General features: G+C 37.3%; 1 protein-coding gene across 1 annotated transcript in view; it reads left to right on the forward strand.

Moving 5' to 3' along the window:
- Position 1: 1 nt before the first annotated feature.
- The window catches only part of lmbr1 (limb development membrane protein 1), a 34,787-nt gene continuing 9,609 nt past the window's right edge, over positions 2-25,179 (forward strand). Inside the window, exons 1-12 of the mRNA XM_041967539.1 lie at positions 2-207; positions 3,879-3,951; positions 5,607-5,646; positions 6,193-6,332; positions 7,471-7,574; positions 14,810-14,936; positions 15,240-15,308; positions 15,439-15,503; positions 15,921-15,993; positions 21,669-21,758; positions 22,816-22,892; positions 23,390-23,467. Coding sequence (XP_041823473.1) covers positions 145-207; positions 3,879-3,951; positions 5,607-5,646; positions 6,193-6,332; positions 7,471-7,574; positions 14,810-14,936; positions 15,240-15,308; positions 15,439-15,503; positions 15,921-15,993; positions 21,669-21,758; positions 22,816-22,892; positions 23,390-23,467 — 999 coding nt within the window. The 5' untranslated portion in view covers positions 2-144. The remainder of the gene's footprint in view (positions 208-3,878; positions 3,952-5,606; positions 5,647-6,192; positions 6,333-7,470; positions 7,575-14,809; positions 14,937-15,239; positions 15,309-15,438; positions 15,504-15,920; positions 15,994-21,668; positions 21,759-22,815; positions 22,893-23,389; positions 23,468-25,179) is intronic.

A 25,179-nucleotide genomic window follows, 5' to 3' on the forward strand; every position in this document is an offset into this window, starting at 1 on the left:
CTTCGATGTAAACTGTCTTTTAACCAGTCAGGGCGGTTTTTGCAGAGGAGAGAGGAAGCAGGAGTTGTACATGTAGTCATCACTAGTTATGCGAGCTAGAATGTAGTGTGAGTCTGAAGCTTATTTGTACTTGCAATATGAAGAATGGAAGAAGACGATGTTACTATCAGAGAGCAGAATTTTCACAGCCAAGTTCGAGAGTACATCGTAAGTAACGGAGATGTTAGAGCAGGCTAGCTGGCTAACGTCCTCTACCGCTTATTAACGTGAAAGGAAGCTAGCGTTAGCTTTGCCTGTCAATTTCACTTGGCATAATAAAGTGCGATTCTTTGTTTAAGATTGTAGTCCAAAATATGAAGTTTAGATGCCTGTTAATTTTTAAGATAAATTTTATTTAAATTAATAACACTCAAAGCATTAGCTTTCGTTGACGTTAGCTGATGCTAGCTGCTTAGCACACTTACTTTCTGAAGATAATTTTCAAACACCTTTGGTACTTGTTAACATGACTGCGGTACACCGGACAGTTTTTTTTTTCTCCACAGGTTCAGGTTGAAATTTGGGTCAGCCTAAATTATTACTATCGTTACATTGTTATAACGCATGATCCCCGTATCTTACACGTATCATATTTATTTGTTTGTAATAAATTCATGTCATTGTGAAAAGCTGTGATGAAAATAAGCCTGTAACTAGTTTTAACTCACATTTGTCTCACAACACTCTACTATCATTAATAAATTGGCTTAAGAGCCACACTTAACTAATTATTTTTAATGAATAAGTGTGACAGTTGAGTATTGTGAGTATAGTTTATTATTCATGGAGCTTAGGAAAGAGTTAATTTGTTGCAGTGTTATGCTAAAACATAATTTCCAAGAACGACGGAGTGTTGTGTAAAACATGAAATAAAAAATGCAACTGGATGACTTGCAAATCATGTATCTTTATTTGCCATTACCAGTGGCTGTGCAAAAAGCAGTGCTTTTATAATTTCAAACCTATAATTGTTGTCATTAGTTCAAAGTTTACACCCCAAAATTTAAAATTAGGAAATCCCTTTTTCCCCCCCATTAATGCATGTTTATGTTTAATCAACCTTATATTTTACTGAAAATTTAAAATAACTAGCTTCATTAACTAGTTGTATTAACCATATTTTAAACTATTGTGTTCTGTTTTCATTTCCATACAAAACATGCCAGCTTTTGTGGGAACAAGGTTGTAATAAGAAGTTGATTTCTTGTGTCATTTTCCAATCCTGTTTCTGTGGCTGCATCTAAGTGCACTAAATGATGACTAATATAGCTTATATGCTGTTGTTGGTGACTGAAAATATCTGTTGCTAATCGTTCTGGCATCTTTATGTAAATAGCTTAAAATGTAACTGAAACATTTTAAGGGGATGCTGTGTAAAAAAGCTCTGTTTGATTTTTCCCAGAGGATCTTACATAAACTATCAAATGTCTCATCAGCAGTTAGGCTTAATATTACAGCTTTAGGTGGCACATTTTGTCCTGAGCGTGTCTACATCTGCCTCTTGGTATCCCATATCACCATCTAATCCTGCTACATGATGCTGTAATGTCAATGTATCATTTAACATTAATGTTTTGGTGAGTCAGCTGATGAATGAGTTTAACAGGCAGTAGTAGGCTGATATTTGTTGTTGCTTAGGCTTATCTTGCAATCAAGGCTATTCTGGGTTAAGTTCAGAGTTGATAAACATGATTTGATGACCAGATAGTATGTGTTTAATAGACACAAAGTCTGGGAAAAATGTTTTCTCACACTGAACTTAGCTGTGAATAATTTTTGAAAAATTCCATGCCTGTGTTTACCAAGAACACACAAAATAAGGTTACGGCAAAAAATCATGTTAAGGCAGCATAAAGTGTAACAAGCTTGGTGTGGTCATCAATTACATTCTTTTACCACTTTTAAACAAGACTATAATCTCTTTTTCAGGTTTTTACATGCTTTTCTTGACAGACACACACACACACACACACACACACACACACATCACATATATATATATATATATAATTATATTATATATTATCTAAAATGTATATAATATATATATTTCTAGACATTCCAACTTGGAAAAATTCTTCTCAGTCTCCACCATGATAATTCAGTCATTCCAAAATGCCAGCTAATGATTTGTCCCCCATGTATTTTGTCACATGCTTTACTTCCAGTGACTATGTGGTGTCATCCAAACATTCAAAAGGTTAGACTTGAATAGATTATCTCACAAAAAAACAATTCTGACCCCTGTTTCAACTTGAGTTCATGTTTTATAAATGTGTGAAAAACTGTTGCTATGTTTGTTAGTAATGTTTGCAAACTCCTTGGAACAAGTCTTACTGATTACGTGCCGTTTACCTTTGTTTAGTGTGTGAATTTTTTGAGGGGGAACCTGATGATAACTATGCCTGTTGCAGCTGTGTCACTGGTGTGCTTGCTGTTATCTCCCTAAAGCTGTTGTGTCTTTTTGTGTGTGCCAGTTTATCAGCACTGTGCACCTGATTTCTGTGTTATTCTGGGTTTGCCCCTTAGTGGACATCATTTGGCTTCAGCCAGTGTCAACGCAAGGTCTGTAGCTTCAAATGTGCAGAAGGCTTTCACTGGGATCGTGACTGAATGTACTAGGAAAACTGTTTTTCTACAGTTGACATATATTACTCCTAGATTAACTGAGGAGGTGTGTTATTACTTTCTATGTCTGAAACCTATACAGCCTGGCTGAGTCATCTCATAATCCCAGCTCTACCATGATTTGTGTAGTGTTGACAGGGTGCAAAGTGCTGAAGAGGGAGCTTCTAACATTAGTTACATCCTTGTCACTGTCCCAGTAGAAGAAAGGAATGTGGAATATGATCTTTCTGTAAGACCATCCAGCTTGTTTTGAATGTGATTACCTAATAAATGTTATCGGACAATGCTGAAAACTATGATGCCATTCTCAATTAAAATCACATAAATGGGTCATATCAGAAAGAAGTTGATCAATAGGAACGTTTCTACTTTTTTAAAATCATAATATCACAATAAAATATAATAATTATATAATACTATGTTTCCTCTCAGCTAAGAATCTCTATCAGTGATGAGACTCTTTTGCACATGCACAGGAGACCTGAAATTTGTAGAAATGTTCCTAAGCAGTGGCATTTAAAAACACAAATGTCCACTATATTCGCTGCAGACTTTCCACCCGGGCCCCCTTTTAAAATCTCATATCACTGATGAGATAGTCCAGGGCTTCCAGTAATTTTTGTCATGTCTATGTTAAACAAAGAAAATAATAAAGATAAAAATACAACTTTTTTTTTTGTCTATGTTTATTTATATTGCTTTCCACTTGCTCTCCACTATTGTGAATACTTACAGATACACACAATACTCAATAATACAACAATAATGAGCCTCATCTGCTATTCCCAGTGTTTTGTAAAATAAGAAAAAAAGCTGCATTGTATAGACAGCAGGTCCCATCTCCTGACTTCCATTTCCAGCTGGGAGAGTGCATCTACTGCAGAAAGCCTCCAGCTGTGATGTGCTTGTGTCAACAACAACTAGGAAAAAGACCAGGCAGTATGACAACATGGATTGCTAATCAATCATTAATATTTATTCCTTGTGTTATTAGATGTTGCATGGGTAAGATAAAATATTCAGAGTCAATAAATATCCATTCTCATCATGAGGTAGAAAGACCCAGAGTCACAACTGGATATGAAATCAGTTTATTAAATAATAAATGTTGTAAATGCAACATTTAAGTCTTCTAGTCATAAACAAATGGTATTATCAATGTTCTGATCTATCTCCAGTCTAAATTAATCCTCTTAATGTCTTTTTTTCAGATTTGCTTTCTCCTGTTTGCCGTCCTCTACATTGTGTCCTACTGTATCATAACCAGATACAAGAGGAAGACTGGTAAGTGTTCTGTAAAATCTGATTTATCCTGTCCCAGGAACACTTGTCAGACTCAGATCACATATCTGCATTAAAACCAGGACTTGAAGGATCTGTTACACTTAGATGGGAGTGGTGGAAGTATTTTCACACTGATCATTGTGGAGACTTTGTTATCTCTCTGTTTATGCTGTGTTTACACACAGACACAACTCCTCATTGTGTTTAGACTAAAAAAAAAAGTCAGTCAAGAAGGCTTAAGGTGCATGTGAGACAGACTAAAGCTATGCCTCTCAAGCAATTTGCTAAGCTGCATCACTATGACCTGTACCCACCCTTCATTGCTTTCAGGGGTGTGGTAGCATGAATACAATTGGTCACAGTAAAAGTATTTGATTAATCCTCCCATAACCTGTTGAGCAAAGTTTGAATCATAACAAGTAAACAAATAAAAATAGTTTCATTCAGCATTTGAAACACATTGGGACATTGTGCAACATAAAAATTCATATCCTTGGTGGAGCATAAGCAATGTTTTCTTTCTACTATGGTGTGATCCGAGCACATCTTCTGTCATGTGAATGATCATTTTCAGCTAATGAACATTCAATCAAAGGCAAATAAAATTACAATAAAAGCAAAAAGTTGAAGCTGTCAAATAGTTATGTCTTGTAGCAATCTGTGCTAGATGCTGAGAAATAACAGTTATGTCCAGTTTTTCAGAAAATTTTTAAATGTTAGGAAGATGTTTTTAAATAAGACTCAGGTAAAAAATGTTTTCTGAAGGACCGTTTATTTCTTCATGGCTTAACTGAGGAGAAAATGCTCTCTGATCTTACCATAGAGAATATGAAAAAGAAAAAAAAAACAAACAAACAAATATCTAACCAGAGTTAAAAAAGCAGCAGAACATACATGAAAACAAAGGACCACATCAGACATTATGAACTGTATCTCATTTTTTTCCAGGATAAATATAGTACTCCAGGTCTCCTGTTCCCCTGTCTCAGTTTAGAAGTAGACCAAAATCTGCTGTAGAAGTCCCTGCTAAAGATTTGGAGTATAGAAAGCTGGGTTATTCCTTTTCACACCAAGCTGTGAGTGGCCTAACACGTTTGTTTACTGTACAAAATTGTAAAATCATATATAGTAAACAAAGTATGACATGTACCTCGTGCTGTCATTTAAGACCCTGCAGTCATCAACAAAATTATTCAGTCCCCACTGTTGGGGAAAATTATGCTAGTGACTGTATATTGTTATAGTTGTATTTTTATTGTTTTGTTTTTTTAGGAATGTTTCAGATTGCTTTATTTTCTCTAATATAATAAAATTAGTATGTTATTTTTCTTTTCTTTTCTTTTATTGTCTTTAGTAAGAGCTATTCGCTGCTCTAATTATTAGCTCAGGATCAGTGTTATATTTAATAGATGATGAAAAAAGATTTAGTGATTGTTTGCCAACGTTAACTTTTTTCCCCTTCTCTCTAACACACTTGGTGTCATAAACATTATTGATATTCGAATTACCTTTGAGCTACGCTGATTTTCTGCATTTAAAAATGTTGTGATTTCTTTCCATGGTATGGTGTGATATGTAAAGAGGATAATTTAATCACAGATCTTCACTCATTCACCATCTTACATTATTATTAAGTGATGATGTCTTCTTTCCAGATGACCATGAGGATGAAGATGCTGTTGTCAACAGGATATCGTGAGTGATGATGATTTCAGTTTATTTCTTTGTACAGCAAGATATTTATTTAAATTTTAGCAAGAACTTAACTATGAGCTATTTTGCAGACTGTCTACCGTGGTTAGTTGAGACTGAAACAAGAGAACTTTTTTTTTTATTATTAGAATGAACACTTTCTTAAATATAAATATAATACATTATTCTGCTGATATAGGAAAGTAAAACATGAAAACATCACATTATTTAACAGGATTTACTAATTAGGAAGCCCAAAATATAATTCTAATTCAGTTATTTACATAATCAGTTCATCTAGAAAAAAATGACCAGAATAAGAAGAAAAGTATTAGTGAAGCTTTTACCAATAACTAGTGACATAGGTTAAAAAGAGTATCACATGTTAAAGAATTACATCACTATGGGGTTAAAAGCTGTAACATTATTTTTTATAAAAGGTATGACTTGCTTGAAAATGTGCATGCATTCATTTTCATCTGGATTTTCTCTAAACATTTTAAATGTTTGTGCTTTTGTCTGATTAAATGTGTTTGATCTTATTTGCAGATTATATCTGTGCACCTTCACGCTGGCAGTGTCTGGTGGTGCCGTCTTCCTGTTGCCTTTCTCAATCATTAGCAATGAGATCCTCCTGTCCTTCCCAAGAAACTATTACATTCAGTGGCTCAATGGCTCCCTCATTCACGGTCAGTAGTTCAGAGTCTGTAAGTCTGTCTGTTAAATATATTTTTTGTTTTTTTTAGAGTCTCTACTTAATTGTCTGGAATTGCAAATGTTTGTTTTTGCCCAGTAAAGTGAGTGTCATACCGTACAAAACAGATCACAACAGTCATGCTTCCACTGCTGCATGTTATAAAGTAACATATTTATTTTTTGTGGAGATTTTTAGTAGTACAAGGTTTGCAGAACTACATCAGTTCCATTTTTGTCTCGCCCTTCTGGCAGTGAAAGTTATTCACACACTACTCATGCTAATGGCAAAACCAGTAGTTCCCTGTGCTTGTTCATGTCATTGATTGCCATCTTGTGTTTTTAAATATAAAGTAAAAATATATTTTTGAACCATATAGTTTTTTTTCCCAGTCGGAACTTCAGAAAATTTTTCTTTAAAGTCTTCATGAATTTAGAGTCTTAAACTTATTTTTGATCTTACCTCACGTCTTAACCTGTTGTTGCTCTCTTCTACAATCTGACAAACGTGGCGTCCCTGGGATGTTTCAAACACTGTTATTTACTTAAACACTGAGTTAACTCTTTTGGAAAGGCTTGAATGTGACAAATATTATTATTATTATTATTATAAAAAAAATAATTTTAACAATCCATTCTTTAATTGTGCTAAAGTCTTGTGCAAGTTATCAAGCCAAATGAACTGGATGATAAAATGTAAGACTGCTTTTGAATATACTGATTTGTTTACTTTGATTGACAGAGATTTTTCTACTCTGTTATCAGCTATATACCAGACACGTCACGAGCAGCCCATTTGGTTCCTTCAAATCTGTTTCAATTGCAGTGGCACCACAAATCTGATACATCATGTGATTCTTTGTGTACTGAAATTCAAGCAGGCTCTTTAGACTTCAGAGTTCATTACGTTTTAATACGTCTGTGGGGGTTTGGACATCCACCAGATGGCAGTAGAGACCATGAGTTAGAAATTGTCAAGACACATAATAAAAACCTTATAACCACTTTATAGTAATTCAAGAAAATCAGCAAAAATACAAAATTGTCACTAAAAGTAAAAGAAATGATTGTTTGTGATATATTTATAACTGTGTCCTGCTCTGTGTGCTGTTCTGATATGTATGGTTCCTGCAGGTTTGTGGAACCTGGTGTCACTGTTCTCCAATCTTTGCCTCTTCGTCCTGATGCCATTTGCCTATTTTTTTTTGGAGTCTGAGGGATTTGCGGGATCAAAAAAGGTACAAATCCTAACTCTTAATAAATATGACATTTCCTACCTGTCTTAACACTTGTTCATATAATTTATACTGATTAAATTTAATAAAACAGAATTTACACAAAACTTTGGGGCAAAATCTACAACCAGAATCATTACAAAGATGAAATCTCTGGAATGTGATTATTACATTGCTTTATAACACACCAGTGAGATGCAAAGCCTGCCATTTAAAAATAAAAAGAATCTGTTAATAAAATTGGAATTTAGAAATATATAACTTTATATCTTTTGATATTAAAACATTGCTCCTTGTGCAAGAGGTTTCCTCTCTATAACCAAAGCAGCAGCAGGTGCTTAGGCTTGCCCTCTCCTTGACTCACGCCACGGACTGTAACTGCCACCGCAGAAAGCTCATTAACCATGAAAGTCTGAATCTGGTCTTCGCTCAGTGCCACATCCTGACAAACCCTTTCAATAAGGCCGTAGGCTGCAAACGCTTCAACACTGCTGCATCGGCCCCACTGATTTAAAGCCTGATTCCTTGTCACCCGCTCCCCAGCCCCCTAAAATAAAACTTCAAAAGCACAGGCTAATAATCGAGTTGTAAGGCTCAGCGAACTTCCTTGTTTAATTGATTACCCCCCTCCCCCTCCCCACTCCCCCCAACCTCCCCCCTCCCCCCCAAAAAAGAGGCTAGGGGCTCGTGTTCCAAAAGTCCATAAAGTCGCAGCAACATGACAGGACAATAGAGCCTTGCAAAATAGAGGGGGAAAGATTTACTTTTAATACACCTTTATCCTGTGTCACAGTTTGAAACCTCTCTGGTTTATGTCCCTCCTGGCAAAAGCACATAAAAATTAGTCTGTACTGTAGTGTGTATAGCCAGTTCTTTTCTTCCTCAGTCAACTAATTTGTTTCGGTTGGATTTCTTCAGTAGAGGGCAGGCCCTGATGTGTAGGAAGCAGGATGAGGGCCTCTTTCACATTTCTCCTTTTTGTTCTTTTTCATTACAGCAAGACTGTTTCTTGCTACATAGCTTCTATAAAATTGCTCAGAGGAAGCACTGTTCAGTGTTGAGCTTCACTTCTAGGTTTATATTTTGTGTGTGCTAAAGAAGCGAGGGAAAAAGTGGTGACAATCTTGTTTCACCAACAAAAAAACAAAACAACTAAAGCAACCTGTAGAGGGAATGATATGACAGACAGAAGAACGTAAAACACAGGTATCAGTTTTTATAATGGGATATTATCCTTTTGTCCAATAACAGCATTGGACCACGATGCCATAAGGTTTTATGTGGCATTTTAACCTCCTGGGCTAATGCTGCAACACTGAGTTCCCTTTGACTGCGGAAATGAAGTAAAATGATGAATTTCACTACTAATGTTGTTAGTCAGCCTTTTCATGTGGCTGTGTTTACTTTTGACGATGTGCTAAAAGACGCCAACAGAATAAGGATGGAAATGTGGATGTATTTTTAAATGTTTTCTTTCTTTAATGCTCAACTCTTTAGAGGCTCTGTCACCTGGGTGATTAATAGTTTAACAAATTGTCCAAATTGTGGATGAATCAGAAGGACTTGGGGTCTCGATGTCAGATGTTATGATCTAGCTTTATTTGCCGCTGTAAAATGTCTCCCACTTTACGGCTCTTTTCTCAAATCCTTACAGAAGAGCCGCATCATTGAGGCCGCCAGAGGTTGAGTAGTTTGTTAGTTTCTGATCATATTTAGAGACACCTATACTATGATCTAGTTGTGCTGCTTTCTCTTACACATTAAATGTTTTCTTAGTCCCAATTTTTTTTTCTGTTGATGTTTTTAAGCATTGGGAGTCAGATAAAAATGTCTACTTTAAAGACTTTAAGCCTAATTTTCTGTTTTTCTGCTTAGATTTAATTTGTTATAGTTAACTACACACTACCAGTAGATGGCATTATAATGGTAGCCACCCATGTCATCCTTATAGAGACGATCAGCTTGTTCTAAACTATGAAGACGTCTCCATAAGCCTTTGTTCAGTCTTCTAAGGTATGTCAATCATCTTAAGAAATACACAAGTGTTATATCTTGAAGCTATATTTACTCAAATATGGAAAACAAGGTAAAAAAGGGACATTTTTGACAGACAACTTCTTTGTCTATTTCTAGTGTGCTTTCTGTTTTTTTATCTCCATCTAAAAGAATTTATTTAGCAACACCGCTTCAGTTACTGACAACTATTATAAACTTAGGATGATTAAAACATACACACGTTTTTAATTAATTATCTTTTAGACGTTGGCTTTGTACAAAGACACAATGTAAAATGTGGCAAGTATGCTTTGGAGTGAATAGTCTTTAGTCTTACCCAGTATTGAAATGTGTTTGATCCTGAAACGAGTTGGAACGAGTCTGACCCCATGACTGACCCAGCAAAGGGCCAACAGGTTTCATCTGGTAGTTAAAGAAACTCCTCATCAATCTCATCCTAAGCCTTAACCCGCTGATGATGAGAAGTGTGTTTATTGTGGAGGAGGAGGAGGTGGAGAGGAGAGAAAACGTCTCGCCGAGAAAACCAGCTTGGTGTTACTAAGATACTCTTCTTTGTTGAAGCTCCACAATAGAGGGCTGGATATTTATTTCAAATCTCCTGCACATGCAGACATTTTTCCCAGGCCTTCTTTCTGGCAGGGCTAGCCGGAGAATATAAAGTGGTGTTTGCATACCTTCCTTTAAGGTCACAGTGTCTCCGTAAAGCTGCCTGTTACAATGTTCGTTACCACAGCAACATATTAGCTTGAGTTGGGAATTTTAAAAAGAACAAGCAAGATTTTCCCCTCTTCTCATGACTCAGTTTTTCTAAACTTAGTGAAATGTTGCAAAACTTAACCAATTCTGGGCCTTCTTGTTAAGGCGGAATGTCATTTGTGTGGAATAGATTACACCATTTTATTTATATGACTTGAACTAGGTTAGAGTAGATAATGTAGATTATTTTGTTGGGTCAAAAGATTAAATTGGTCCCTATCTGTTGCTTGGAAAAAGGAAAACAAAAGTCAGAAGAAAGAGTGACATTTGTATTTATTCATCATTTAAAGATTCAATCTAACCGCTCTGACCTAGCACAATGATGTCATAGCAAGTTAGAGAAATTAAGACTGAACAAAAAAAGAATTGAAGTTTGGTCCCGTTCGTGTGAACAACTCTGTTTTCTGACTCACTTCAAATAGAATCAGTAATGGAAACACAGCAGTCATTCATTTTCCATGCTCCTATGTCATTTAGGCTTTATTAAGAAGTCTAAAGAGTCTTTAGAAGTTCATTGCACAGCTTTACAGGGGAGTGTCCCTCTTTTCTGCTTTCTGTCTTTGACACGGTCATTGCATTGCAGCTGACTGGTTGAAGGATACGCTAATAAGGTCCCTGAGCATCTGGCATGTCTTTAGCAAAGAGAGCAGTCTTTTTGCTAGAGAGTGTAAAAGGCCCTGCCCCCTTCCTCACTTATTACGCTCTTGGCCCATGTTGCACGCTTCCCTGACAGTCAGCAGAGGGATGGTGCGCAGGATGATCTCTGCCACCACCTGCTGACCTGCTAAGGATTGATGGCAGCAACTAGGAAGCTCCTGTGCAACTCTCTTCCTTTGTCTGTTTTCTTTAATATAACTCAAACAAACAAATGTAATTCTTACACTTTCCCTGCATTTTGTTTCCAGAGGAGAACTCATCTCTTTGCTAGATTCATCTGTTGAAAGTACAGTATTAGCTGGCAGCTGTGCTTCAGTTAGTCTGCAGTACAGGCTAGATAGAAAGCCTGCAAACTGTTTCCAGTCCCACTTATTGAAGCTGGGTGGATTTGGAGGTTGATTTACAAGTCTGGCTGTGTGTGTGTGTCTGCCTGTGCATACATACATTCATGCATTTATGTTTTGCTGCTACATGTGAAGTTGTTGCTCTGGCCACTCCACATATTTCTTGGAAATCTCTTCAGTCTGGTTTGAGCAAATCTGCAGTTAACCAGACCCTCACTCGCGGTCGGTGTGAGGATCAGGGGATGCTGAATATTTTAGAGCTGCTATATTTAGAGGTAGTTACACATTTAGAATGGCAAGAATAGAAACTTTCAGCGGGCTCTCTGGATGCCAAGGCACAAGTTTTTTTTTCTCTTTTTTTTTTGGTGCCTTCACCAGTTGACAACCTAAATCTTTGATCATTGATGATGACTCAGTTGGAACTTTTTTCTATTTATATACTATACTTATTTTCTTACCTTTTGTGATTGTGAACAAAGGCTCAGATTCTTCCCTTTGAAGAATAAGTAAGTGTTGACAGAACTTTGAATATGTAACGCCATGGATGTAGGTGGATTATTTAACTCAATAAGGCATCTCAGTTCAGCTGCCCCCTTTCTCTTCTTTAGTCAAACGTCATTCAAGAACTAGTGCTGATAGTAAAGGAGGCAATGAACAATGCCTTTGCCCTAAATGATCTGAATGTGGAAGGATTTGAGTCTTATAAATGATTGAGAGACCTATCTAAAGGGAATATACCTTCGGCATGGCATGGGCAGCTTGTTAAGGTGGACTGGTGTGCTGTGTGGACACATGTCCTGCCTGTCGGTTCTGCTTGTTCTGATGCATCCTTAAGAGAGCTGGTGTGGGACGTGGCTGAAGTCCCTGAAAGCAATCCTCTCTCACCTCTGTTATCTCCGGGGAATGAGATTTGCTTAGACTTCGACTCTTCTCCTCCTCAGTCTTTCTCTGTTGTTCCCTATCTTTATTTCTCTCTTCCATCTCCTTTCTTATACCTTTGCATTTTTTATTTTATTTTATTTTATTTTTTTAAAAACGCATCCAGCAGTATTAAGTGTTTTTCCACAATGCATGGCTTTGAGATGGTAGATTATAGCACCTGTATAATGTACTTGGAGTGTGTGAGTGTGCAGAGGAAAGTGAAACAATCAGATTAATTTGTTTGTTAGATTTGTGGATATGTTTGAGAAGCTTTAATCTGTATTGAATTAGGAATTTATTGTAGGTTTCTGACATAATATCACAAACATTATTACTGTGTTATTGGCTACCATCGTAATGACTGGTATGTTTGTAGATTCATAATACTTCATCGAGGGTTTAGTTTTTTTGTTTTGTTTTTTCCATGCAGAGCAAAGGTTTCTCTCTGTCATTATCTGTAATTAGGCTGCAGTGTCTATAATAGCCACATCGGGGCACTCTAGACCCTGCCCATTTCCCTCTTTACTGTGCTAGAAATTTCTACACTTACTGAGGCTTTTTCAGAATAACACTACGAGAAGAGGTGAGAGGCATGTAATTGCTCAATAATGGCACAAGGATGCTACAGGGGATTTTCACCACAGTGAATAAGTCTTCATTTTTAAGTCTCTTCTACTATTGTAAATGTCGACTAAATAGATCAGTGTCAATGGGTTGAAATTGAATTGATCAAGAACTTGAAAGTGAATTATAGGAAACTTATACCATGGAGTGAAGATGGCGGTTAAACAGTGATACAATTTGAAATGCAGATGTTTAAGGACAGGTGTTTTGGAGCAGTATTTGGAAGTGAGCTTGGTATGGTTAAATCCATCTCCACGCTGTGAAGGGGCTACTTGATTAACAGGGGAAACTTTCAAAGAGGGACCCCCTTCATGTACTTGTTGGCAAATACTGAACAGCAACCACACAGCCATTATGTTAGTTGGTAACAAATTGGTCACATGTACCCAATTTAAACCATGCTCACAAAGCAGAGAAGCCTTGTTATCCCATGCCTGGCCGCCTACCTGATGTGTATGAGAGCACCTAGCTTATCGTGCTAGACAGCTTGGCTCTCCTGCCGGGGAGGGAGGTTATGAAAACTGTGTGAACAGGTAGAGAAGGACTTTATTAACCACTCAGCAGTTTGTGACCCGGAAAACCCAAATTACCCCAAAACCTCCTCATCTGCACAGGCTAGGACGTGACTGTGGTGCTAAAGGAGCTGCTAATCGCCCACAGATGGGGGATCTGCTCTTGATCGCAGACAGTAGCTGAACCGGCCAACCACCATGCTCCTTACAGCAACCCCCCCTCCTCTTTTTAATTTCACCTCTGCCACTACCAGCCACTGTTGGACCCTTTTTATAGACCACAATATGTGTATATAAAAGAGCTGTTTTACACACAAGACCATGGGAGCCTTTATGCTATGTTTGTGTATTGGGTGGAAGTGATGCTGTTTTATATAACTGGGGGCAGGAAAGTGATTTCCAGTTGAGAGTTAATCAAAGTTTATCTAAAATTTGGATATTAAGTGTAGGAAATTTTATCCCCTAACAATATTTTAATGTAAAGTCAAACCCGTAACAAGAATTTGGGCAGCTATTTATTTATTTTTCTAGTTCTGTTTCAGTATATTTGGTTTTATAGAAAAGTGTGAGTAAATTCGCATAAAATTTCTGCCTCATTTGCCCAAAATTTAGAAGTTAAAAAGTAATTGATGCAAAACAAAAACAAATAGAAAGAAGTTATTTGTGTATTCAGTTGTGGTGCTCTAGCCTTTACCACCATCTTCAGCTCTTGTTGTTGTACAGTAGGATTTCTGACATCATATGGTCTTCAGCAAGTGTAATGCAGATAATTAATCCTATTAACCATGGATAGGCAATTTCTTTACCTTTCAAATCTCTTATGAAGGTTTGGCTGCACTTTTAGACTTGTTATCTCCTGAATGAGAAAAGCTTCAGTCAGTGAAGTTTGATGCATAGTTTGGCATTTATCCCGTAGCTTTTGTCATAAATAAATTTCAGTTTTTGGATTATGAACATTTTTATGCATATTAGTTTTTCCACTGTAATACACTCTCTTTATTTTCTTATATTCTTTATTTGCATAACTTTTTTACTTCTCATCTTAATGGACCATCTTAGTCTAAAGATGTGAGCTCCTTTGTGCACAAATGAATACTAAAACCCAAGAAATAAAAGCCTCACTGCTGGGCCTTTATATATCAAAGTGCTGCTTATTTACAGTTCTTTCATTGTTGATGAAAACTTATTCTAATTAACTGGAGACTTGGCACTTAAATCCAGTATGCAATATATTATTTCTAATATATCATTCAAAATAAATTTCCTAAAGAACAATAACTTTAAAAATATTTTTGGTGTGAATCTGATTTCCATGGCATTCCCATTAATAATGTTACGGTTATAATTTAGAATGTTACATCCTCATCTAAATACTTTTCCTCCTTATATGTGTATGTGTCTCTTTTAGGGCATTAAGGCACGAATTTTGGAGACTTTTGTGATGCTCTTCCTGTTGGCTTTGCTCATTCTGGGTATTGTGTGGGTGGCATCAGCCCTAATTGACAATGATGCAGCCAGTATGGAGTCCCTTTATGGTACGTAATTTTAATTAATTCTCCTTTTGGGGGGGGGGTTAATTTATAGTTTTTCCTTAGAAAATGTAGCCGTTTATTTTTTTGTGGTGTTAAAATTGTATGAAACTTCTCATCTGTGTTCATGTTTTCACTATGAAACTTTAACTTTGAGTTATCAGGAACTAGAATGGAAATGCAGTCTGGCTTGGCTTATAACAGAGGTTCAGAAAGATGGCTTGTGTATTAATCCCTGAAGAACACAGGAAAAATTGTGTCTGCTATACTAAAATAACCTTTTTATTCTTTTATATATCTTTCTTGTAGATCTTTGGGAATTCTACCTGCCATACCTCTATTCCTGTATATCTCTGATGGGAGGACTGCTTTTACTGAGTAAACTGTTTGATTCAATTCCATACACACTGAGGCAAACATAATGGTTCTAGTGTATTGCCCTCAGCTGGTTTATGTTATTGGGCTTAATCTCACCTGGTAATTATACTATTTTCTGTTTTCTGTGTAGTGTGTACTCCTGTGGGATTATCCAGGATGTTCACTGTCATGGGCCAGTTATTAGTGAAGCCAACAGTAAGTGTGTACTGCATGAAATTTTTTTATCTTTGAATATGCACTATCAGGCAAAAATCAAGTTATCTTATCTTATCTTATCTTATCTTATTATAATCATTCATTAAATTGTTTATGCTTTTGCCATCCAGTAGAGATCAAGTGTTTACATGGTAAAATGGTTATAGAAAGTTAAGTCACTGGTGAAGGTTTTTCTGAATAGTTTTGAATAAAAGCCTAATTGCTAAAAGATCAGAGTCAGATCTATGACAGCTTGCTCATCTGCACTGAAAGTGGTCTCAGTCGACCATTTAAATGCATGACAGAGGACTACAAATACATCACCAACTCATCCTCCCATCTGCCATCGTTCCAGTCCCACTTTGGGCCTAATTATAACCCATTTCATCTTTTCCTACTCCGCTCCCTCCCCTTTAGATCCTAGAGGACCTGGATGAGCAGATTTACTGCATCCATTTGCAGGAGGAAGCCCTTCAGAGGAAATTAAACGGTATGTCTGTGGGAGACGTGTTGGCACATTATAGGCAAGGGTAAGGGTTGACTGCACTATCGGGTGTGATAAAGTAGGCCACACTGGACTCAATTAGCATTGAAAATTCTGCTTGACACATGCAGACATAGATATTCACAAAAATTCAAACACACATGAAACTGGTTTTTTCCAAAACTGTGTCATTCTTAGAACTTTCTGCTAAAGGTCATAGCAAATACTGTGGCACAGAATGCATACTATGTTAGGAGGTTTTTCTTAAAGATCCGTTAACAACGCTTCAGAGTCACTGTCACTGCTAGTGAAATGATTGCCTCTATTAATGTCATTCCCAGAATGGTAGCCTGGCTAATAAGATGGAAATCAAATCTTTTATGGAACTTGTTGCTTACTGCTTTTGACATAAAAGTGTAAATTTTCAGTGACTTCTAAAAGGGGACCAGGAGAATTGTGCTGTTCTTAAGACTTGTGCACAAAAGGGGAAAGTTTAAAGAGTTGAAAGATGATAAAAATGTTATTTTCTTAGCCTGCATTTCCGTCTCATGTCCAGCCATTTGTTTTCCCCAAAATCCTTGCTTGACACTGAATTATCTCAAAAAGCAGGAAGTCATTACCCAAAACCTACTTTAATATTAACTCAAGCACGCAACCAAGTGTACAGATGTGAGTAAGTGAAGAGGACGAGCGTCCTTTCAAACCAGGAAGGTAAGAGAGATATCAGTCCCTGATAGTGTATGTTTTAGAATGCTATGCCTGCCTTCTCCATAGACTGCCACCAATGCGTACGGTTTCTCTTAGGGCTCATTCCTCACTGCCCTGCTTTGAACTAACTCATAGAATAATTGGAATCTGTTTCTTATCATCTCTAGAACTGTGTGATCTTTGCAAGTCACTGTGAAGTAAAAAAAAAAATAGCAGTGGTCAACACATGTCTGTGTGTGGACTGAAGCCAAGCTGCAGTTCACAGTGCTTGTTAAAGGTGGGAATTGGACATGAGAGATTTTGTTCAGTGGAATTTAAACCCCTGCTTATCAGACATAAATGTTTTTTATGCACATACTGTATGGTATGCACATGCGAATACTTGTACATGCTCATATGTAGGTGAAACCGAAGGTTCAAGTTGTGTTCCTTTGATCTGAGAGAATTAAGTTGAAAACAGTTCAGGAACAGTTCACAGGACACACTCCAAAGATAAGCAGTGTTGTCTTCTTGCTTCACCTCTCTGCATCAAGCCTCTCTAATAGATTATCCTCTTATCCAATTTGTATTTTGTAGATGTGGCCTGTTGAGCCACATCAGTGGATGCATTCATGTTTATTTACATGTCAGGTCCTTTGTTGTCTTCCTTTTACATTCAGTTCCCCATTTGCAGTGGAATGCTTGCAGTTTAAATTATATGGATCAGTGCATTGTGGTTTTAACTTGTTTATTAGCCATGTGTGTATATTTCCCTGGAAAAATAATCTTTACGGACAGACCTTTTAGAATTTCCTAATAACCTGCAAATGCTCTATTACAGGAAACCGTTTTCACTATTTAAATTTAAATTAATTCTGGGTTGCAAAATCACAAAACAGGAAATTTAGTTGATGTACCTGACATTATGCTAATTCTTTATTAAAGTTGCCACAAATACTCAGTAAATTTGTCATATGATAGGTAGAAAATTATTTCAACATTTCACTACTAACATTTGTGGAATGATGATTCAGTTTTTAATTGGGTTCATAATTAAAGTAGCAATCATGTTAACCATACCATATCTGGACTGCAGCAGTTTGGTTTGAGATTTTATTTTGGGTATTTTAACTTTTGTCCTACAGTTTAAAAAACAGAAATGAACTGATTAATAAACAAGTGTTCAATTGATTAAAATCTTGTAACTAATTTAATTTTTTTTTTAAGCAAGAAAACGTTCATTATAATCAAAATAAACTCTTCTGTTACAGTCAAGTTTTTAGTTTCTTTGAATTTAAATACCACTTCAAAAGAAAAAAGTTACCTGGCCTTCATATCTGAATTCTTTTATAAATGTGTTTTTTCTTTTTTGAAAATGGATCACTAAATATTGATAGATCAAACTTTTATGTTATTGCCACTATGTTGGTCTTTAGTCGTTTCCCATGAGTGACAAACCACCAGCTGCTTGCTTAAAGTTGGCTTGCACACAAAAGAGAAGGGTTGAAAACAGATTCAAATACCATGAGGCAGCAGCTTAACTGTGTGTTTTGTTTGTGTGCTTTGTTTCTTACAAATTTTCCAGAAAATTGCATTAACAGTCCACCACAAGTCCAAAATGTCTTTGCACGCAGGATGGTTTTTCTCAACAAAAACCTAAGCTAAATGGGTCATTAAAACGAGCAATTACAACATCAATGAGGTGATGCAAGTTGTACACTTCATGCATGTACAGTTTAGTCTTCAGTGTCGCCACCGTTTGTTTTGATGCTCACCATGTCTGCAGACTTCTGACCTAAGCATGGCATACAACAAATGCAAAAAGAGCTTAACCTCTTTTTACTTTTATATTTTTTAAAGGATTTTTTTTGTGTTTTTATAAGGAAGCCCTGTATACATTCATCCATCTGGTTTCGAGGCCTTGTGGTGGCTGTATTATAATTAATGAAACATTCACTGAATGTTCAAATCAGACCATTTTGTCTATTTTTATGAATGTCTAATCAGGTAAACCTCTTTATTTCTGTAATAAAACCCAGTGTCTTAATGCTTCCAGAGAGCAATAATCCAGTATCGCTTAAACAAAGTATTTTTTCTTGGGGATGCATCTGATACATTGGATCTGTGCTGGTGCTAATCCAGACCTTAATGATATTCCACCAGCATGTTTCCTACATTAACAACCGGACACAAATCCTTGGATCATGTTTACACAAACATGATCCACCGCGACCTACACCGCGACCCCCCTCCCCCACCTGGGACAGTCAGACCACCTCCTTTTGTTTCTCATCTCCAAGTACTCCCCACTCACCCAACGGGTGAAGCCATCAATAAAAACCATCAAAGTTTGGCCATCAGGGACAAACTCTGTACTTCAGAACAAGTTCCAACACACGGACTGGAATATGTTTGCCTCTCAGGCGATCTGTGGCTCTCACACAGACATTGACACCTACACTTCTGTGCTGGACTATATCAACACCACCATCAATATTGTCACAACATGGAAGCAGATCACCACATACCCAAATCAGAAGCCTTGGATGAACAAGGTGGTGCGGCTCCTGTTGAAGGCCTGCAACATAGCCTTCAGATGAGGTGACTCACAGGCCTACAACACATCCAGGGCAAACCTGAGGAGGGGCATCATCAAGGCCAAGCACTGCTACAAATGGAAGGTAGAGGAACACTTTTTCAATTCCGACCCCTGACGGATGTAGCAGGGCATTCAAGCCATGAGTGACTACAAGCCCAACAACTCCACCCCGAAAACCACAGATGGTTATGGTTACAGAACGAGCTAAATCACTTTTATGTTCGGTTTGGCAGGGACAACAGGGAGACCGCACCCAGACCCCCTGCAGACCACATATTATGACTATCAGTAAAGTATAGTATAGTATGTACATTGCACCTCAATCTGTGTATTATAACCTGTAAAATATGTTCATAACTTTGTCTATAGCAAACCACTTGTATTCATGCCTACAACATACCACACTATATATATAATAACATAATAATATCATTCTTTTTGTTTGTTTAATGCATCCTTTTATCATCCTATCATCTATGAGTGTATTTATTGATTTGTTCTTGTTGTTGTGTTTTATCTTGTAAAGTGACCTAGAGTGTCAAGAAAGGTGCCCACAAATAAAATGTATTATTATTAGTATTATTAGTATTATTATTACTATTATACTTTGTATAAACTGTAAATCTTGCACTTGCTGCTGTTGCACTTCTGGTTATATGCCAAACTACATTTTGTTACCTTGTACTTGTATATGTGTAATGACAATAAAGAAGAATCTACTCTAATAAGCAAAGAAACATAATTATTATCTTCCATGTTTCTTTTTGTCTTTGGAAAAATAGTTTTCCTCTTGAATGAAAGTATTCATAAATATATCAATTAGTTTTTTTTCTTTTAAAGAACATTTGAATGCATAATATTCTTGTAAAGGTATATAAATGCACTATATGCTGCAGCAGAGTCAAAATGATGCATACACTTGTTCAGACTGCCCCCTTTAAAACCCTGATCTGCTGAAAACGGAGCACTTGTCCAGATGCTATGCGGCATAATGACCTTGCCAGTGCCTCCGTTGTCTCAGCATGGTGTTTAGCATATTTGTGCATGACGTCATTTTTTTCACTGTGGAGAAGGTTGGAGAGGATATGTTGAATTATTCTGAACCCTCCTGGCTGCCAGAAACCTCACTCAGCATCTCTGCCTCGCTGTAACTCAGTCTTTTACTTGACGGTGCCAGCAGAGGGAGAAGAAGGATATATGTAACTTCAGTATGGAATGATGTCATTGAAGATACTGCAGTTGAAGTTCTCACCATTTCCCTTTACTGCTTTGAACAAGTGACGTTTTTGTCCTTGGTTTAATCTTTTTTTTTTATGTGTCTATTAAGAAGCTATTTTTCATTTCACCAGTGATTCATCTGACTTGTGGCTGATCAGATTTGGCTATCCTGAGGCCAAATGTTGAGGTTGTCTTTGGAGAAAAAAGCCATTGAACTATCAGGGACATTTCCTGTTGTGTTGTGACTGCATTTGCTCAGAGGGTTCAAACTTCCCCCTGTTCAGATCCTGAGGCAGGTACCTGCCAGGGCTTAGACATAGCCTGTTAACACTCTCTGTCTATCTCACCTCTTTCACCTACTTAAACCCATCCAGACAGGGCGTGTCATAATAACTGAGGGAAAAGAAAGGTCTGATCAAAGTGATTGGTCCTTCACTCCTGTAACAAAGATGAAAGATGGTATTTTTATTGCACGGCAGTAACGGTGTAACACTGAACTAATTGGTCTTGATATGCCAATCACCTAAGGGGATGCAAATGGATAGTCTTCCATTTTGCTTCAAGGGGCCCTCTATGCTGGTGTGTCAAGCTGGAAGGAAAACAGAGTAAAATAGATAAATTAGCCTTAAATGAGCTTGCCTTGTGGTTTTCCTGGAGAATCCCTAGCTGTCTTATCCAGCCCACTCAACCAGTCATGGCATGTGCTAGACAGCTTCTGACAGAAGAGATTATTTTTACTTGTTTGAAATCACATGTTATGTATCAAGTCGGAGTGCTTATTTTGATGGGATCTCTTAATAAAGACGCTAAGGCAAGACTAAAACAGAGATATTAAGATTTTTGTGTATTTATCTGTGCATGAGAGCAGTGCTAGAACAGGTTTAAATTTATCTGGCAGATGCTGTATTCATATTTAGTAAAGGGAAAAAGTAAAGTATGTTACCTTTGAACATTTTAACTAATACTGAAATCCATTTTTAAATTTTTAAATCGACATTAACATATCAATAATCAAGTAAAAAAGCAAATAGGACAAATATTTAATTCAAGCTTATTTAGTTTGGCATGGACAAAACAAGACAGAACTATTAATTAGCTGGTAATTAGTAAAGACAGTTACAGCATTTAAACAAACAGTTTTTTATTTATTATTTTTCTTTTATGTCTGTGTCCGCAGGATCATCCTCTCACACTTACTTCCGAGGAGGCTTTACTCACCATCTCAATAAAGATTTGGACAATATAAGGAATCAAAGGAATAAACTGGGTAAGTGTTTGTATTTCATGATGGAGTTGATGTATTTTGTTTTAAGACCTTGAATTACCATGGAGATATATGCCAAAAAACATTAGCTTTTTACATATTGCTGACAAGCAGCCACTCCCTCTTCATCTGCCTTAATTTCTTAATTTGGACTTGGATCAAAACTGCCTGATAATTTTCCATCCATTTTAGGATATTATAAATGAGGCCTAAGCCTTTTGGGGAACAGGGTGGGGGAAGGAGAGCACAAAGGCACTTAGGATATTGGACAAGATGCAAACTTTATATTGTTGCAAGCCTTTTAGTGATGTCATTAATTTAGAAGGATGGTGCATATAAAGTGCACTTGGCAAACTTCTCGGGCAGGCAGGCTGAATACACTTTAAGAATACAGAGGACTAACAAGGTTGGAAATGGAGAAAGAAAGTCAATATGGCAAAGAGTAGAGGGCAGTTACATACACAATGTAAGTAGACAGTGGATGTCTAGAAGACATAGTGCATGTGGTTTACAAGCTGTCAGCTGTGTCTACAAACATGACTGATTAGCTGGTGAAATATGAGGTAGATATAAAATTGAAATGTTTCATCTGGCTTGGAAAAAAGAGTCACATTAGTGCCCACCACACGCATGCATATTCCAACCAAAATATAAATCACTAAATTAATTTTGTTTCATTTCTTTTTATCCTGCATTTATTACTGTTTCCAATAATTAAGGCAGTGATGAGTGTGGCTAATTAAAGAGGAAGAGCATAATTTTTGAAGGTTATGAAATTTATATTACCTGGAGGCGGGATGGTTGCGATAACGGATTAGATGTGTTAGGTACACACACTCAAGATGTATTTTACCAAAACAAGCAGTACAATTCCTGTAAACAAAGCCAGAGGGCTTGTGGTTGCAGTAGCTGTCTTTGATGAACATCTTTATTAACTAACTATAGAAACTGGTTTATAATGAAGGACTTAAGTTCATCAGTAGTGTTACTGAAGAGTTTTTTTTTTTTTTTTACATTTATTTCTTAAGGTAATTGACCTTATAGTTTGTCGTACTCTCAGAGAGAAGAAAGAAAGCATCAGGATGGGAGAAGAATTTGCTGTATCCAATGGTGATGCTGATCCTGCTCACAGGAACGGTGAGTGCTGAGACTGACCTAATATTAAACTCAGATTGTTTGCTTGTATACAGTCTGGCTGGTGGCCACTGAGGCTAACCCTGTACCTCAAAACACATCTTTTCCCACAGATTCTGGGTGGCAAAACTACTTTTATTTAATAGTTGTTTAAGACAATGCTGAATAGCCACCTACAAAAACTGTGATTTTCAATAAATTATAGTGTGGGAATACCATTTATGTCTTCTGATACTGTTAAATAAGGCAAAGAGGCCATGTGCAAGGCATGGCACGTGCATCAGTCCCCTTCCCCCACTCCCCAACATTGTTCAGGTCTTGAAAAGCTCTATGTTGGAGCAGGTTACAATTACAAAACAGTTATTCTGCTTTACCATACTTGCTAATTAGCATGGAACCTCCAATTCAATTATATTATGATGGTGAATGCTTGGAGGATTTGATCAATCGTCTTGTAATTATATGTGTAACTAAATCTTTATGTTCCTCTGTGTCTGCAGACAATCTCTGTTATTATGGTGGCACTGAATATCCTCTACCTTCTAGTGGATGAGACTGCCATGCCCAAGGGATCCACAGTAAGCCTTCTAACTGCAGTACATTTTTAGCTCTCTCTCTCTCTCTCTCTCTCTCTCTCTCTCTCTCTCTCTCTCTCTCACACACACACACACACACACAGAGAATGTAAACTGCAGGAAAGCTTGCCTATCAGACCTGCCATGTCCCTGGCGGTAACATAAATCAAATTCCGGATATGCTCAGGTGCACGTTGGAAGAAAAGGCTGGACGAGATGTTAATCAGGTAGCCGTGAGCTACTGGTTTTGTTTTGGAAGCTCATTCAGTCATTTCACAGCAGTGTGCGCATTCAATGAGCTTGCTACGTGTTTCATGTCCATAGTGACTGAATAAGCTGCTTTTTCTCCTCACTGTAAAGGTAGGCAAGGCCAAGTGAAGGGCTCTTTTCTGTGAAGCAGACTAATAGTGTGGAATGGCTTGCTGAGATTCTCATCTCCACCTAACATGCAACCTGTTTAAGCTCTCTGTATCTCATCTCATCGGCAGTGACCGAGGTGGTTACATGTGTGTGCTTGTATGTGTTTGTGAGTGTATGTGTGAACTTTTGTGGTTGGATTCTTGTCTGGAAAGGGGCAACATAATGTATCCTATTTCTCCCACATTTTATTTTGTGTCTCGCGGGGAACTGACAGAGCAGCCCTCGACATTCCAATTATTTTATTGAGCAGAGATGTATTCTATGGCATGACACATTACAGAAATTCCCCCAAATTATGCTTGTCATGTAGATTGAAGTTGCCCTCCCTGATACTATGGCCCCACTAAATGGTTTATGTTTTTGCTGAGCTGGATGGATGCCACACCTATGATCTTACAGAACTACGAAGAGGGGCTTCCTGTCCTCTTAAACAATCAATACTGATATGAAATCCATCCTTTCCCTTGTTTTATCTGTACTCCAACTCTCAGAATCTCCCCCTCTGGCACAAAATTTCCCTCTGCCCGCTATTTGGAAAAGATGAGGACAGAACTCTAAAGAGAAAGTTATTTGAAGGAGAGGTCTGGTTTGACGTCTGGACACACCACTAAGAGGGTAGAAACTCAGACTGTGGGAAAGTCAAATGAGGCCCTTACACGCTGATTGTTATAGAAGGAGAACACAACAGAAGTTCCCTGTCAATGTTTGTCTTCCTTTTCAATGAAGCATCCTGCTGCAGTCCTTAGCATACTGAGCAGTGTCCAGCTCAGCTTTACAGAGTAGGATGATGAACAAGGAGAGAGGAGGAAGAGAAGCAGAGAGGAGAAGCAGGTAAAACAAGATGTAAAGCTAACACTCTTTTTGTCAAAAAATGCAGCATTTTACAGCTTTATGAGCAAACACTGAGAGACTAATAAAAGTGTTACAGAGGCCCTTTTTTTGCTAGTCATCACACTTGACACTATTTTTTGACAATTACTAGAGGCTTGAAGGCACAAACCTGTTAAAGTTCAAATATTCTTTATTAACTTTTGGACTTTTGGAGGCTGATGTGAAAGCATGCAACGTTTACTCTTCTCAGTGAGCAATGGTGCTGACTCAGGCCCCTCCCCTGTCCAACAGCACTCAACAGCCTCGGTCCTCTTGTCCATGACCAGACTCAGAGCTGCTGCTGGCTGAATCCTCCCTGGCTTACTGTCAGATATTAATGCCTATTAATGAAGAGAGTGGATGAAAACATTAAAAAAAAGTTAAAAGTACTGTAACATGTTGGAGACCAATAGACGAGCCAGAGC

The sequence above is a fragment of the Melanotaenia boesemani genome, chromosome 18 (genome assembly GCF_017639745.1).
Source record: "Melanotaenia boesemani isolate fMelBoe1 chromosome 18, fMelBoe1.pri, whole genome shotgun sequence".
In the NCBI taxonomy this organism is placed as follows: Eukaryota; Metazoa; Chordata; class Actinopteri; order Atheriniformes; family Melanotaeniidae; genus Melanotaenia; species Melanotaenia boesemani.